This window comes from Mustela nivalis (genome assembly GCF_964662115.1).
Source record: "Mustela nivalis genome assembly, chromosome: 7".
In the NCBI taxonomy this organism is placed as follows: Eukaryota; Metazoa; Chordata; class Mammalia; order Carnivora; family Mustelidae; genus Mustela; species Mustela nivalis.
Window position 1 is genome coordinate 81,077,941 of NC_139026.1, and position 18,397 is coordinate 81,096,337.

Consider the following 18,397-nt stretch of genomic DNA (forward strand, 5'->3'; position numbering starts at 1 on the left):
TGAGTTAATCCTGCGAACCTTGTACTGCTTTAGACTAATTATCTCCTAAATCAGAATGTTATTTTCATTCTGTGCTTTATAAGAATTTTCTGCCTATACCTTAATTGGACTAACCTGTTCATAGTTGTCATTGTAGTAATCACTGTATTATTATTTTTGGTTCCTTTTTGTTGTCCATGTTTACACATAAGTCCTAGCTAACCTCATTGCCTTTCCCTTTGTTTATTATGATATTGTTCTAGTTAAAATTGTTGTATGTATACCTTGTATATTTCTACTTGAAGTTTATTTTTATTCCTATTAATCTAACTAAATTTCTCCTCGTTTGTCAACTGTCTCTCAGATATTTATTTTCCTTTCCTCCTCTTTCTCAATTGAATCTCATTGTTTTCCTATCTTACTCTTTTGTTTAGGATAATAGTACTAATAGTGACACCAGAAATCACTAAGTTCAGTCTCCCATACCCTGAGGTTCTTTGTTAAAAATACTTCCTGTGATGAATTGACTCTTATCACAGTCCAGTCCATCTTTGTATAGTTCATTTTTTATAAAACAATTAAAATCTTTTCCTGTAACATTTCTGTAAGACTAGTCATTTATCTTAGAGCCATAAAAATGTTTCACCTTTTATGTTTTTGAAGAGTACCATCATAATCCTCTTGGTTCCCCCCCCTGCTTTAAATATATTTAGTTCCTTCAGCTACTCCTTTTGTTTGACATGTTTTCAGTACTTTGCTTCCCTAATTTTCTTTCTGTTCCTTTTCTGATGCCAGAAGCTAACTTTTATTTTATCAGCCACATTGTATCACTGGCCCTTCCTGAGACTGTAGACCGTTGAACCTAAGCCATTTTCATATGTGTTTTTATTAAACAATGCCCTTCAGCTGGTACTTTTTTCAGCCTTTACTCAAGCAGTTGCTTGAGTGTAGTTTATACATTAAAAGAAATCTAACTTTGCTAAATTTTATCTAATTAACTTTGGCTTATTATTCTCTTCTAAAGAGGTCTTAAAATCTCTTTGAGTGATCTTGTATACTTGGAGCAGATAAAAATAGCTTTGTTTCATTGGCAAAGGAAATATGCTTTGTGTTTTGTATTAGTCATTAATAATTATCTTGAGTAGCATACAGCCAAATATAGAAACCTCTAGAGACCTCTGTCTGTGTACCTCAGCCATTTATCCATGTTGTTTTCAACCAGTTGTGATCCCCTATCTTCTCTTTTCCTTTTCTTTTGAGGATTTCATGGAAGACTTTGTCAAGTACTTTCTTGAAACTCTGAAGTTAGAAAGCATTTCCTTATTAAAACAGTGACATAAAGATTGCCTTACATGTTTTGTAATTCTGTTGTGGCTCCTAGGGATGATTATTTAAATACATAGAAACTACTTCTTTGTTAATTCCTTTTAAACCTTTGTCTATGGATTAATGTCAAATTTATCACTATGCTTATACATTAATTAGGTTGTGTAACATTTTGTAGAATTTTTAAAATGTCATTACTACAGAAGATTTGCAAGTTTATTGTTTTGGTTGGTTTGTTAAATTTTTCTATAGTTCTTACTTTGGGCCCTGCATCCGTTTATTTTCTTGATATCAGCAGCCATTATTAGGTATATTTATTTCATTCTATATGTCTATTTATATTTATGGTAATGTTAAAGGATGATTTTTCATTACTGTTTAGTCCTTTTTAAGGCACATCTACTAAAATAACTGAAAATGTACAAGAATTAAAAACACATTTTGAGAAGAGCATATTTGGAAGTTAGACTCCATTATTGAACTTCTGTGTAATGGGAAAAGAGATCTTAAGAGCTTCGTGAATATATTTGGAAGTCCACATGACTTTCTTTGGATGATACCTGAAATTCCAATAAATTTAATGGTTTAATTCTACCTTTGAAAAGAAGGCTTTCTCGGCGTTGGTTTAGAATGGCAGTGATAACAGAAGTCAGAGCGTGGATATTTCAGTCAGTAGGAAGGGATGAAAAGCCCATTCTCTTGCTGACTGAATATCAGAGCATTTCTTGGTTTGAAAGTCACTGTATTTGTGTACTGAACAAGGTCTTTTAATCATTAAAGACATATTTCACATAAATGGTTTGCCAAGCAAGACAGATCCAGTCTTTGCCTTCTGAGTCTGAGGTCTGGTTGGGGAGACAAACCAGACATTCTAAAGGAATAGATATGTTATGTGGTATCTGAAGGATGACTAGAAGTTGGTGGAAGGATGTAGGTGGAACAGGATTATTGGGATGAGCTCTATCATGTGAAGAGATCCTGAACTATAATTTAGTATTTTCCTAGATCTTGGACCGTAATTGATCTAGTTTAATGTGGTGTTGAATTCTGTTTTACAATATTTTGTTCTTATTTCATATATTTCATATGTTGTTCTTATTTGTTCTTATCTATTGTTTACTCACAAGAAAGCTTTGTCTGTGAGTTTCGTGGGTGAACCGAGGAATACAGTTATGGCTTTTCTGGCATCAGAATGATTGAGATTCTAAATATGCAATCAGTTAAAGATGTTTCCATATGTGTAGGCATTTATAGCAACCCTGTTTAGGGAGTTAGTGTGATCTGTCAGTACCACACATTCAGAATACATAGTATAATGTTTTACTTAGATATTTAAAAGCAAGCCCATGTGGTTTTACCTTGATGTATTAAAAGGAGAGTTCTGTTTAGAAGTTCACTTCCAAATATTCATGGTTAATACACCTTTACTTCAGCTTGTTATATTGCTAACCTCCTAAAAATGATTGTTTTGGAGAAGAAGACGTGGCACAAGCTTTCTGTACCCTTTATCTGTTTTTTTTTTTTTTTCTTGTTGATTTTTTGGTGTCTGTACCATAAGAGCATTTCTTGTGTGTCCTTTCTATTTTGCTTTCATACCTTCTTAACCAATAAGTCTCTGGGAAACCATGTTCTTCCTAACCAAGAGCCCCAAATTTGCATATCTCTGTCCATGATCCAGAAAAAATAAATTCTTTCCTTAGCATTTCTGTAGCCACCACATCTTCATTTGTTCATATCTTAATTTCTCTTCCAAAGCTTCAGCTATCAAAGGAGACATGGATGTCTTACTTGTGCTGTGAAGTTTGTTTACTGATAGGCTTTCATTCAGAGGTGTCTGTTTTGTCCTTGTATGGTAGGCACTGTACCAAGAATTGTCCCTAACTCACTCATCTCTGATGATTTTAATATTTTTTTCTGGTAGTGTCCTTTGTTCTTACATGGGTTATCAACCATTATAACACTTGATAGGCTTGGATTAGTCTAGTTCTTTTCATCATTACTTCCTCAGGAAAACCATATTTTCAGGAAGAAGGTATATTTCTGAAATTTTACTCTATTCAGAGAGTCATCAAATATTGTTGATATCAGCAATTCTAATCAAAGAGTCACTAAATACTGTTAAATTCTTCTAATACTTCCAAATGTTGTTGAATATTAAACTGCTTCTCCAGCTTTGATATCACCTCAATGGGAAGAACTTTTTACCTGATCTGTGGGACCAGTGTTCCTTTTCATCTTCTTCCTCCCCATTTATTCTTATACTCACTAGTATGTTGACTTGGATTTCAGTTTTAGTACTGCCGCTGTCAGAACTTTCCTTTCCTGGTTTCTCTCTTTCAGCCTAATATGAAGTTCATTTTTTTTTAACATGTTACAGCAACGGTGTTGAGCCCTTTGGCCCTGCTGTCAAGCAGGGAGTTACTGTCTGCTTCGTAAGAACACGTGTGGGGTGAGTTTAAAGTAATGTTTCAGTAGCTAAGGAGTGGCACCCTACTAGTTAAAAGTATAAAGGTATGAGTGAAAGAAGTGGATTTAAGAGACATTTGTATTCATAATGTCGGTTGGAGCCATGTAAGAATCGCCAGTGAGGATAAAAACAAGGTTAGGAGTAAAACACTCACATTTAGGAAACAATAACCAACAAAGAGGAAAGAGAAAGGTATAGTTAGGAGCATGGAAGAGGACAAACAAAGAAGTACAAAGGCATGGAAACCAAATGGCAGAATGTTAAGAAAACATTTTTATTTTTTATTTGTAAAAAATAATCTATGCCTAGTGTGGGGATTGAACTCATGACCCCAAGATCAAGAGTTGTATGCTCTGCTAACTAAGCCAGCCATGTGCCCCAAGAAAAACTTGTTTTTAAATCATTAAAATGCTATAATGGAAGATAGTTTTAATTCATTTTGATATAAACAGATCATTAATTAGTTTTAATATAAACATCATTGGAAACTCTAAGACGAAGAGTTTAAGTATGGTGGGGTTGTTTCCATTATCTTGTGTGTGTTAAAAAATAAAAACCCCTAAAACTTAGAGGGTTAATATAAGCACTTATTTAGGAATCTGCAATTTGAGCTAGGTTCAGCTGGGTGGTTTTATTGGTCCATTAAGATATTATTAAATAGCCCAGGCCTGTTTTTTATGGGTAGGAATCTGTAGTTAAGTGTAGTAATTCCTGCAATATCTTTGAAATTTGGTATTGAAATCAATAAACAGCACCAGTGGTGCACTGGTAAACTAACTCTTTAGGAGAATAACACATGATTTCTGGCATTTGCCATGGAGTGAATACTACTGTAATGACTGATCTCAGGTTACTGATGTGGAGTGACTTGGAGTTTGGAAGAGATGCAGGCAAGTCACTCTCGTCAACTAAATGAGCCATCCTGATTCCAGACACTCTTGGGAAATACCAATGTTCTCATTTCTTGATCTACAAAGAATGGGAGACAAATTACAAAATAAACGTGATAAAATAGGAGTAAGTAAATGGGTAAGGAATTTTTTTGTAAAAGAAACATGAAAGTAAAAGAATAAATGCTAGTGTGAAGGCTCTGAACTGTTGCTGAGATGAATAAGGATTTGGCTAAAACAAAGAGAAGTGTTCAGTAATAGATAAAAACAGATCAACTGCTCAGGAGAAACAAAAATTGTCTTGATAACAGAGAGATCAGTGATCCAGGGGAGAAGGTTATTACATCTTTAACAACATGCTTACAGAACTAGGTTGGTAATATTTGCACATTTCTTGAAATATATATTTTTCTTGAAATATTTTTTTAATGCAGGGTGGTTGCTAATAGTGCCAAAACAATTCCTAAGGGGATAAAAGTAGAATTGGCAATTTGGAATCTATATAGGAAAATTTGAAGTGTTAAGGAGTGTTTGTCTTAATGGAAAGATATCTATTAGTATATTTAAGCTACTTAAAGAGTTAAGTACACATGTGTCACTAAGAGTTTGCAGGTAAGGAAGCTAACAAAATCTTTACAAGATTGTAAATATGGGACAATTAGGGATTCTATCAAGACAGTAGTTGTGGATTTGTTTATAAAGAAAATCCATATAGAGAGTTTGTATAAAAAGTAGCAAGATTTTTTAAACAAAGCAAGATTTAGTAATGGGTTACTTTTGAGAGCAAGTCAGAATGACTCCTTGCAGATAGCTAGCTACTGTAAGCCTAGGAAACAGATTTGATATACCATGAAAATTTTACCAGTATTCCTTTTGATTTCTAGTGATGATTCATCTTTCTTTCTTGATTGTGTGTGTATGTGTACGCACGCGTGCGTGTGCGCGCATGCGCATGTGTGATTCTTGAACCAATCCTTTGCTGACTTCATGAAGATTAGAATAGGTGCTTAAAGTGATGAGTAAGACCTGATCCTTACCTTCAACTTTTGGTGTCTTATATGATCCTTTTCTCATTCCTTTCTGCTCCTGTTATCTATGGTTAGCCTAATCTTAACACTTCATTGTTGTTGGACCCAATTAGCTTCTAATCTTAGAAATTTTCTCCTGTTCTGTTACTACTCTTGAGTGGTGGTTGCTCAGGCATCCCGATTTGAAGACAGGGTAGGAAAGAGTTTAGGGTCACCAGCAAATGCTCAGAAGTTCATGTTCTTATCACTCCTACTTCTGGGTTCTTCTCTTGTCACTCCTGGGCACAGAGGTGATGGTGTTAATTCCTTCTTGCCCACCTTTCCCTAGAGTCCATCCGTGCTGGTGCCTCCTACAAACGGCAGAATGAAGGAAATCCAGAAAGAGGTGAGTTTTGAGCTAGATTTTGATTGGGGATTGTGAAGGGGTGGGGGACTTGAATTGATAGAGGTTACAGAAATGGGGAAAGTGTATACCTGCTCCATTAGTCTTTAGTTGGAACCAGAGTTTAATAGTAGTAGATCCAGGTATTAGGATGGTGAGTTGCTTGGCTGGTCAGGAATAGCCACCTCAAAGGAGACTGAGATTTGTAGAACAAATAAATCTCACAGGCCTGGACAACAGTAGGATTAGGCGATTTCTTTTTACCTTTTCTGTGCTCTTTCTGCTGCCATCTGTAGCGTCCTTTTTCTTTATCCTTTGCTTCTTGCCTGTCCCTGCCCTTCATGCAACAGGTATATATGAATATATGTGGATATATGATATACTACCTGCTCTACCCTTCAGTATTCCTTTGCTTCTGCACACTGAGAAATCTGCTTGATTTAGCCCTTATGCAGCTAAAATCAGGAAAGATTCTAAAACTACATTTGGTGCACTATACTTGACATACTTGTAGTGCTGATGTGTTTGTGTAAGATTTTGCTAAGTAAGAGATTAACAGCTGCTTATTCTGTGTCTAGCTGCTATGTGTTGCGATTGAGCCTGTAATTATGCCTTTAATTAGCATAGTTCAATGTGCTGATTGGTTGAGCTCCTCACTTTTTTTTTTAAGGAATTGCTTATCTGAATAGAATGGGGAGGTCCCTGTATCCTAAAGGTAGAAAAATAATTTATCTTTTCACCTAATTTTTGAGTACTTATTATTTTCTTAAAGTACTTGAGCAGGGTAGCTCTGGATATTCAGAAATAAGATATGATACTTGCACTTCTAGGAGCTTTTGTTGGAGTGGAATAGACTGACACTGTCACAATATGATGTGGAATTTGCCATATGTAACAGATACTGTAGGAATAACTAATTAAACTATGTTCTTAGTCATTTTGGGATGTAGTATTGCTTGGTATCTTACTTTCCATTTTTAAGGTCTACCAAGAACTTTTATTAAACTTACTGTGAAAGCCTCTTAATGATGCAAGTTAAAAGACTTGAAGGTTATGTCTTTTCATGAGACTGTTGGAGTTTCAGAGGTAGAATTCTGTGCCCAGAGCAACCTTGGTACTGTTGACAATTGAGTTTAGATAATTCTTTGTTTTGGGAAGCTGTCATGTGCATTTATAGGGGGTTTGAGCAACATCCCTAGCCTCCCCTTACTGTGTGCCTGTGGTGCTCTCCCACTTGGTGATAATGAAAGCATCTACATGTGTTGCCTGATCTTGAAGAGGTAAGAGGAGCATCTGTGGAAAGGCTTTCCAGGTCTGCAGGCCATTTAATAGAGCTGATACTCACTATTGCCTTACGTGGTCAGAAGCCTTGAGGCTCTAGGCTCCTGCTATCAATCTTGACCACAGCAGGAAGAGCTTCAGAGGCTTTTTGACTGAAGCTGGCTTTGCTTCAGTTTCAAGGTTGTTTTATGTCTGCTTTTGCCCTTGACTGCTTTCTTGGCCATAACCCACTGGCTAGTGTTGACCAGCTTCTATGTCAATCCAAACTTGGTGCCACCTTCTCCTTTTCTCTGTAATTTAATTTTGTTAGTTTTTTTTTTTTTAAGCAATTAAGAGTAGAGGATTTATATTTGACACATACAGATAATTTAATGAAATGTTTTTCTATCAGTAACAACTCACGGTTATTTTTATGATTATATTTAACTAAAACAATTTTCTGTGTTGAACTGACTAAAGTAATATTTAAATCTAATCTTTGGCTTAAGTTTCTGTAACAGTGGTATGCATATAGCACTGCAATAGTGTCTGTAGTGACTAAAGATAAGGGTTAGTGACTACCTCACACAGACTTACTTTTGACCATTTAACAAATATTTGGGTACTTACTCATGCCAGGCATTAGGTTAGCACTCTAATTATAGTTTTCTAGTTTTTATTTTTATTTTTTAGACTAAATATTTCAGGAATATCTGCTAGATTTCCTACATGCCCCTTGCTTTGAACTATCGTTTAATTAGCTCGTTTTCTTTGTGGTATTTATATAATAACTACTTTTGAAAATTTATTGTGATAAATCAAAAGTTAGCTTTTAGGAAGGAGGATGAAGCATTTATGATTTTAGTCTTTTCCCGTTCTTGAGGTCTCAGTGGTTCTGTGTTTGGTAACTGGCATTTATGTGGCCTAGATTGGCATATCCGATGTCCATTGGTTCTAGGTTACTTGGAATTTTTTTATGGTACCTTGCCTCTGAGAGACATAGGTAGATTTAGATACTAAAGGATTTAATTTAATGATGAAGACTTCAGTACTAAAACAAGTGTATGACACCTCCTCATTTATTTAATTGTAGAATCCCTCTAAACTGAAAACAAATGAGCTAGAAAATTACATTTTATATTTTCTTATATAGGTAAAGAGAGACCTGTTCAGTCTTTGAAAACATCAAGAGACACTTCACCCTCAAGTTCTTCAGCAGTTCCTTCATCAAAGGTTTGTTATGTCTTTAAAATCAATTTAAAGAGGAATTACGAAGTAAAGGAAATGCACTGTGAGGTATAGATAATGTTATTCTTCACTGTCAAACCAAATGAGGGTAACTTGCTTCATTTAAAAACTTAAATCATGGGGTGCCTGGGTGGCTCAGTCAGTAAAGCATCTGACTCTTGGTTTTGGCTTAGGTCATGATCTCATGGGTCAAGGGATCGAGCCCCAAATAGGGCTCTGTGCTCAGCAGGGAGTCTGCTTGAAGATTCTCTCCCTGCCCCTCCCCTAACTCATGCTCTTGTTCTCTCTCTCTTTCTCAAATAAATAAATCTGTAAAGAAAACAAAACTGTGGGTGGAGTCCAAGATGGTAGAAGAGTAGGAGACCTTAGTTTTGTCAGGTCCCAGGAATTCAGCTATATAGCTATCAAATCATTCTGAACTCTTGCAAGGTCAACCAGAGACCTAAGAAAAGAATAGCTACAACTCTATGAATAGAAAAGTGACCACTTTCTGCAAGGTAGGAGGTGCAGAGAAGTGACTCTGAGGTGACGTATGGGAAGATAAACCACCGGGGGGAGGAAGCTCCATAAGCTGGCATTGGAAAGTGATCGAATAGTGGACGTCAAAATCAAAACTTTTAGAAGTCTGCTCCAGTGAGAGAGGTTCCTGCCTGAAAAACACTCAGGTGGTGAAGCAATTCAAAGTCCTAGGTAGGACTGTGGTTTCAGGATCCCCAGGGTTGTAATAAGACTGAGGGTGACTGAGAGTGGCAGAGCCCCCAGGTGTCAGAGTGAGGAAGCTAGCTACAATCTGCCAACCCAGGAGTGGGCTTTCAGTTGGAGTTGCCATAAACTGTGAACTGTGGCACAGTCAGGTGACTGCTCTCTGAGCAGGGGCCCAGCAAGTGGCAGAGCCGGCAAGAAACTCCTTCCACCCCTGAGAGGAGTGGCTCAGGTGCACACTGCAGGAGTCTGCAGGGTTTGGAGACTTAAAACTGGGTTGCGTGCCTGAGAAACAGGGTTGCATGCCTGCTAGATCACAGTCTGGTGAGTACGGAGTCCAGGGAGACAGGAGTGATTGATTGCTTTTCCTTGAAGGCTCACTGAGGAGTGGGGCCTCGAGCTTTTGGCTCCGGGGCTGGAGATTGGGGGGCTGCCATTTTCATTCTCACCCTCTAAAGCTACACATAAAGCATTCAGGGAACAAAAGCCAGGTTGAGCAATCCAGAACTACTTACTTAGTCTGCCCCCTGGCAAGAGTGGTTGCAGTTTTACTCCCGCCAAAGACACCTGAGAATCATGGCAAAAGGCCCCATACCCAGAAGATCAACAGGAACATGCTGCTCAGACCAAATTTACTGAACTTGCAAAACTGCAAAACTCCAGCACTAGGGGAAAATAGTATATAGAATTAATGGTTTTTTCCCAATGGTTCCTTAATCTTTTAATTTATATATTTTTTTCCTCTTTCCTTTTTCAATCAATTTCCTATTTATCAACTTTTTCAAAAATCTTTTTTTTAAAAGATTTTATTTATTTATTTGACAGAGAAAGATCACAAGTAGGCAGAGGGGCAGGCAGAGAGAGAGAGAGAGAAGCAGGCTCCCCACTGAGCAGGGAGCCCAATGTGGGACTCGATCCCAGGACCCTGAGATCATGACTGAACTGAAGGCAGCGGCTTAACCCACTGAGCCACCCAGGTGCCTCTAAAAAAATCTTTTTTAATTTTCATTTTTACAGTTACATTCTATAATTTTCTTTAATTTTATTTTTATATATACATAAGTTTTTTTTCTTTACAGTTTTGGGATGCAGTTTCTTCTAACAGACCAAAATACATGCAGAATCTAGTGTACTGCTCTGTTCTTTTCACTTGTCTGATCATATTCTCTCCTTTCTTCTCTCCTTTTCTTCTTTTTTTTTTTTGCTAAAATCTTCTTAGATTTTCATCTTTATAATAAAATTCTATCCTTTCAATTTATTTTATATAAGTTTTTCTTTACAATTTTGGTTTAGTGCATATTTGCACTTTTTTTTACACCTTGTTTTTACAATGTATTTATGTTTTTGCACTTTTTTTTTTAAAGATTTTATTTATTTATTTGACAGAGAGAGATCATAAGTAGGCAGAGAGGCAGGCAGAGAGAGAGAGAGGAGGAAGCAGACTCCCTGCTGAGCAGAGAGCCCGATGCGGGACTCGATCCCAGGACCCTGAGATCATGACCTGAGCTGAAGGCAGCGGCTTAACCCATTGAGCCACCCAGGCTCCCTTGCACTTTTTTTTTTTAACAACATATTTGTTGTACCTTCTTCTAACAACAGACCACAATAACAACCTAGGATATAGTGTATTGCTCTGTTCTGTTCACCTATCTGTTTATATTCCTCCGTTTTTCTTTTTTTGTTTTTTGTCTTTTAATTTTAATTTGTACAGTTACATTTTATTCTTTCATTATATTTAATTTTACTTTTGTATGTAGGTAAGTTTTTCTTCTGTTACAATTTTGAGATCTAGTCTGTCTTTTTCTTTCTTTCTTTCTTAAGCATTTATTTATTTGAGAGCGAGAGCGAGAGAGAGAGAGAGAGAGCACAGAGAAGAAGGAGAAGCAAGCTCCCTGCTCAGGGCTTGATTCCAGGACCCTGGGATTGCGACCTGAGCCAAAGGCAGCGGCTTAAACAACTGAGCCACCCAGGAGCCCCAAGGGATCTAGTTTTCTACGAAGCAAGCAAAAATACACACAGGATCCAGTATATTGCTCTGTTCTGTTCACCTGTCTGAATATCTCTCTCTTTCTCTCTTTCTTTTTTTTCCCCCCAGTTTTGGGTCTCTCCTGATTTGTTTAGTATATTTCTCTGGGGCTGTTGCTGCCATTTCAGTATTTTGTTCTCTTGTTCATCTATTCTTCTCTGGCAAGAATGATAAGACCAAAAAACTCACTTCAAAAAAGAGAACAAGAGGCAGTACTGAAATTCCAGTGACCTAAACAGTGTGGATATAAGTAAGATGTCAGAACTAGAGTTCAGAATAATAACTATAAAAAGATACTAGCTGGGCTTGAGTGAGTAGAGCATAGCACTAGAGACTCCCTTTCTAGAGAAATTAAAGACCTAAAATCTAATCAGGTTGCACTAAAAAAGCTTATTAATGAGATGCAATAAAAAGTGGAGGCTCTGACTGCTAGGATAAATGAGACAGAAGAGAGAATTAGTGATATAGAAGACAAAATGATGGAGAATAAGGAAGCTGAGAAAAATAACTGAGATACACAGCTACTGGATCATGAGGGCAGAATTTGAGAGATAAGTGGTATCATAAGCAAAATAATATTGGAATAATTGGGATCCCAGAAGAAGAGGAAAGAGAGAGACAGGGGCAGAAGGTATATTGGTACATATTATAGTGAAGAACTTTCCTAATCTGGGGAACGAAACAGGCATTCAAGTCCAGGAGGCACGGAGAACTCCCCTCAAAAATCAATAAAAATAGATTAACACACCAACATATAGTTGTGAAACTTGCATAGCTATGAGTCCAAGAGATAATCCTGAAAGCAGCTCAGGGCAAGACATCTGTAACCTACAAGGGTGGAAACATTACTCTGGCAGAAGACATATCCACATAGACTTGGCAGGCCAAAAAAGACTAGCATGATATATTCAGAGTGTTAAATGAGAAAACTAACCACCCAAGAGTACTTTATCCAGCTCGGACGTCATTCAGAACAGAAGGAGAGATAAAAAGCTTCAGAGAAATAGGAGCTAAAAGAATTTCTGATCACTAAACCAGCCCTGAAGGAAATATTAAGAGATCCTTTAAGTGAAGACAGAGCTCAAAAATAACAGACCAGGAAGGAAAAGAGACAGTTTACAGAAACAGTGACTTTAATGGTAATACAATGGTACTAAATTCAAATCTTTCAATAGTTACTCTGAATGTAAGTGGGTTAATGCCCCTATCAAAAGACATAGGGTATGGAGATTAGATAGAAAAGCAAGACCCATTGATAATACTTTCTGAAGGAGACTCATTTTAGACCCCAAAATACCTCCAGATTGAATGTGAGGGGGTAGAAAACCACTTATCATGCTAATGGACATGAAAGCTAGGGTTGCAGTCCTTATATCAGACAAATTAGATTTTAAACCAAAGACTATAATAAGAGTTGAGGAAGGACACTGTATCATAATTAAAGGGTCTATCCAACAAGATCTAACAGTTTTAAGTATTTACGCTCCTAACGTGGGAGCAACCAGTTATATAAATCAGTTAGTAATAAAATTAAAGAAATACATCAACAATAATACAATAATAGTATGGGACTTAAACACCCCACTCACAGCAATAGACAGATCATCTAAGCAGAAGATCAACAAGGAAACAAAGACTTTGAATGACACACTGGACCAGATGGACTTCACAGATATATTCAGAACATTCCATCCCAAAGCAGCGGAATGCACATTCTTCTCGAGTGCACATGGATCATTCTCCATAGATCACATCTTGGGTCACAAACCAGGTCTCAGCTGGTACCAAAAGCTTGGGATCATTTCCTGCATATTTTTGGACCACAATGCTTTGAAACTTGAACTCAACCATAAGTGGAAATTTGGAAAGAAGTCAAATACATGGAGGCTAAAGAGCATCCTACTAAAGAATGAATGGGTCCACCAGGAAATTAAGGACTGAAATTCATGGAAACAAATGAAAATGAAAGCAAAATTATTCAAAACCTTTGGGATGGGGGCACCTGGGTGGCTCAGTGGGCTAAAGCCTCTGCCTTCAGCTCAGGTCATGATCCCGGGGTCCTGGGATCGAGCCCCACATTGGGCTCTCTGCTCAGCAGGGAGCCTGTTTCCCTCTCTCTCTGCCTACTTGTGATCTCTGTCTGTCAAATAAATAAATAAAATCTTTAAAAAAAAAAACAAAAAACCTTTGGGATGCAGCAAAAGCAGTCCTAAGAGGGAAGCATATACCAATACAAGCCTTTCTCAAGAAACAACATAGGGCTCAAATATAAACCTAACCTTACTCTTAAAGGAACTGGAGAAAGAACAGCAAATAAAGCCTAAACCCAGCAGGAGAAGAGAAATAATAAACTTCAGAGCAGAAATCAATGAAATAGAAACAAAAACAATAGTAGAACAGATCAATGAAACTAGGATCTGGTTCTTTGAAAGAATTGAAAGATTGATAAACCCCTGGCCAGCCATTTCAAAAAGAAAAGAGAAAGGACCCAAATGAATATGAATGAAGGAGGAGAGATCACAAGCAAGACCAAGGAAACGCTGTTTTAAGAGCATATTGTGAGCAAGTTCATACCAGCAAATTAGGCAGTCTGGAAGAAATGGGTACATTCTTGGAGATATATAAACCATCAAAACAGAAACAGAAAGAAATAGAAGACAAAACCTGAAGAGACCCATAACCAGTAAGGAAATTGAGTCAGTAAACAGAAATCTCCCAACAAAAAAGAGTCCAGGGCCAGATGGCTTCCCAGGAGAATTCTACCAATCATTTAAAAAATAATTAATACCTATTCTTTTGAAACAATTTATAAAAATAGAAATGGAAGGCAAACTTTCACACTCCATCCATGAGGCAGGCCAGCATTACCTTGGTCCCCAAACCAGACCAAGACCCCACCCAAATACAGATCAATATCCCTGGTGTGCATGGATGTAAAAGTTCTCACGAAGACACTAGCCAGTAAGCTCCAGCAGTATATTAAAAGGATTATTTACAAGTTCCAGTTCCGGTGCGGGGAGTTTCATTCTTGGTGGTCGGTTGTCGCAGTTGGTGGGTATTAACTGAGCCAAGATGCTGTGGCAATTGTCAGATTGCCCACAGGACCATAAGTACTGCTTCACACAGGCAGTTTGAAAATAAAGTTCCAGAGAAACAAAAGCTGTTTCAGGAGGATAATGGAATTCCAGTGCATCTAAAGGGTGGAGTAGCTGATGCCCTCCTGTATAGAGCTACTATGATGCTTACAGTTGGTGGAACAGCATATGCCATATATTAGCTAGCTATGGCTTCATTTCCCAAGAAGCAAGATTGACTTCAGTTTTATCATCTCAGCAGACAGTTGGGTCAGTTTCGTTCAGCTCTTTATGGATCAGTAACTGTAAATAAATGAGTTATTTGGGGATCAGTATTTATTGACTCATACTAACTGCCACCAATAAAGCAGTCTTTACCATGAAAAAAAAAAAGGATTATTCACTACACTGGGGGGGGGGGGTTTCCCCTGGGCTACAAGGGTGGTTCAACATCTGCATATCAATCAGTGTGATACACTGCATAAATAAAAGAAAGGACAAGAACCATATGATCCTTTCAGTATATGCAGAAAAAGCATTTGACAAAGTACAGCTTCCTTCCTTTCTTTTTTAAAAAAAGATTTTATTAATTTATTTATTTGACAGGTAGAAATCACAAGTAGGCAGAGAGGCAGGCGGGGGTGGGGGGACCAGGCTCCCCACTGAGCAGAGAACCCAATGCTGGAATCGATCCCAGGACCACAAGATCATGACCTGAGCCGAAGGCAGTGGCTTAACCCACTGAGCCACCCAGATGCCCCAGCTTCCTTTCTTGATTAAAAGTCTTCACAAGGTAGGGATATATATATAGTTATATAGTTACATAGTTAGTTACATAGTTATATAGGAATATATAACTCAATATCATAAAAGCCATATACAAAAAGTCCACAGTGAGTATCATTCTTAATGGGGAAAAACTCAGAGTTTTAGTCACAAACATGGCAGGGATGTCCCCTATTACCACTGCTGCTCAGCATAGTACTAGAAGTCGTAACCTCAGCAATCAGACACAAACAGAAATAAAAGACATCTGAATCAGCATAGAAGAAGTCAAACTTCCACTCTTTGCAGATGACTTGATACTATATATGGAAAACCCAAAAGACTCCACCAAAAACTTGCTAGAACTCATTTAGGAATTCAGCAAAGTGGCAAGCTATAAAATCAAAGCAAAGAAATCAGTTTCATTTCTATACACTAACAATGAGACAGAAGAAAGAGAAATTAAGGAGTCATTCCCATTTACAATTGTACCAAAAACTGTAAGGTACTTAAGAATAAACCTAACCACAGAGGCAAAGGATCTGAACTCAGAAAATTATGGAATACTCATCAAAGAAATTGAGGAAGACACAAAGAAATGGAAAAACCTTCCATGCTTATGGATTAGAAGAACAAATACTGTTCAAATGTTTTTGCTACGAGAGTGACTTATACACGCAGTACAATCCCTATCAAAATATCATCAGCTTTTTTCACAGAACTGGAACAAATAATCCTAAAATTTGTATGGAACCAGAAACGACCCCGATTAGCCAAAGAATATTGAAAAAGAAAACCAAAGCTGGTGGCATCACAATTCAAGACGTCAAGCTGTATTACACAGCTGTAATCATCAAGACATATGGTACTGGCATAAAAACAGACACATAGATCGATGGAACAGAATAGCCCAGAAATGGACCTTCAATTCTATGGTTAACTAATCTTTGACACAGCAGGGAAGAATATCCAATGGAAAAAAAATAGTCTCTTCAACAAATGGTGTTAGGAAAATTGGACAGCCACATGCATGAAAAATGAAACTGGACCATTTTCTTTTACCATACACAAAATAAACTCAAAATGGATGAAAGACCTAAATGTGATACAGGAATCCATCCAAATCCTAGAGGAGAACACAGGCAGCAATCTCTGTGACCTTAGATGCAGCAACTTCTTGCTAGATAGGTCTCCAGAAGCAAGGGAAAGAAAAGCAAAAATGAACTATTGTTACTTCATCAAGATAAAAAGTTTTTGTATAGCAAAGGAAACAGTAGATAACACCAAAAGACAGCTGACAGAATGCAGAAGGATCTTTGCCAAGTGTCTTATCAGTTAAAGGGCTAGTATCCAAAATCTATAAAGAACTTCTCAAACTCAACACCCAAAGAACAAATAATTCAATCAGGAGATCAGCAGAAAACACAAACAGATATTTCTCCAAAGAAGACATACAAACGGCCAACAGTCACATGAAAAACTGCTCAACATCACTCATCATCAGGGAAATGCAAGTCAAAACCACAATGAGTAAGATGCCTAAGATACCTAAGAATCTCACCACATACCAGTAAGGATGGCTAAAATTTATTTATTTATTTATTTATTTATTTATTTATTTATTTATTTAAAAGATTTTATTTATTTATTTGACAGAGAGAAATCATAAGTAGATGGAGAGGCAGGCAGAGAGAGAGAGAGGGAAGCAGGCTCCCCGCCGAGCAGAGAGCCTGATGCGGGACCCGATCCCAGGACCCTGAGATCATGACCTGAGCCGAAGGCAGCGGCTTAAACCACTGAGCCACCCAGGCGCCCCAGGATGGCTAAAATTTAACAAAAAAAACAAACTTTATTTATTTGACAGATCACAAGTAGGCAGAGAGGCAGGCAGAAAGGGAGGGGGAAGCAGACGCCCCGCAGAGCAGAGAGCCTGATGTGGGGCTGGATCCCAGGACCCTGAGATCATGACCTGAGCTGAAGGCAGAGGCTTAACCCCCTGAGCCACCCAGGAACCCCCAGATGGCTAAAATGAACAAGTTAGGAAACTATAGGTGTTGGTGAGGATATGGAGAAAGGGGAACCCTCTTGGGAAACAGTATGGAGGTTCCTCAAAAAGTTGAAAATAAAGCTACCCTATGATGCAGCAGTCATATTACTAGGTATGTAACCCAGTGATACAAATGTATTAATCCAAAGGGGCACATGCCCCCCAATGTTTACAGCAGCAATTTCCATAATAGCCAAACTATGGAAAGAGTCCGGATGTCCATCTACAGATTAAATGGATAAAGAAGATATGGTGTGTGTGTGTGTGTGTGTGTGTGTGTGTAAAATGAAATACTACTCAGAAATAAAAAAAATGAAATCTTGCCATTTGCAATGTCTTGGATGGAACTAGAAGGTATTATGATAAGCGAAATAATCAGAGAAAGACAATTATATGATCTCACTGATATGTGAAATTTAATAAACAAGGCAGAGAATCATAGGGGAAGAGAGGAAAAAATAAAACAATACGAAATCAGAGAGGGGGAAAAAACAAACTCTTAATCATAGGACGTAAACTGAGGGTTTCTGGAGGGACGGAGGGTGGGGGGATGGGAATATCAGTTGTTGGACATCAAGGAGGCCTTGTGATGTAATGAGCACTGGGTATTATATAAGACTGTTGAATCACTGACCTCTGCATCTGAAACTAATAGTACATTATATGTTAATTGATCTTAAAGTACAAAAATGACCAAAAAAATAAAATAGTTATAAAAAGAAAAAGTACCGTTGACCCTTGAACAACATAGGGGTTGTGAGTACTGACCTCCCGTGCAGTCAAAAATTCATACATAAATTTTGGCTCCCCTTAACTACTTACAGCCTGCTGTCAACTGGAATCCTGACTGATTATGTCAATTAACATATTTTGTATGCTATTTATATTATACACTATATTCTTGCAGTAAAGTTAGTTAGGAAAAAAGAAAATGTTACAAAAATCATAAGAGAGAGGCACCTGGGTGGTTAAGTAGATTACGCATGTACTTTCAGCTTAGGTCATGTTCCCTGGGTTCTGAGATTGAGGCCCACATTCAGCACCCTCCTCAGAGGGGAGCCTGCTCCCTCTCCCTTTGCTGCTTTCCCGCTTGTGCTCTCCCTTTTCTCTCTCTCTCTCAAATAAATAAAATCTTAAAAGTCATAAGAGAAATGCATTTATAGTAATGAATGGTAAAAAATCCACATATAAGTGGACCTACAG

General features: G+C 37.6%; 1 protein-coding gene across 16 annotated transcripts in view; it reads left to right on the forward strand.

Moving 5' to 3' along the window:
• Positions 1–18,397, forward strand: part of PPHLN1 (periphilin 1) — a 156,977-nt gene that overhangs the window by 60,821 nt on the left and 77,759 nt on the right. For 8 of the 16 annotated variants that reach the window (XM_082742246.1, XM_082742235.1, XM_082742239.1 and 5 more), the window contains 2 exons: positions 6,019–6,075; positions 8,486–8,565. In XM_082742246.1, coding sequence (XP_082598372.1) covers positions 6,019–6,075; positions 8,486–8,565 — 137 coding nt within the window. The remainder of the gene's footprint in view (positions 1–6,018; positions 6,076–8,485; positions 8,566–18,397) is intronic. The other 8 variants (XM_082742247.1, XM_082742241.1, XM_082742245.1 and 5 more) reach the window with 1 other exon arrangement.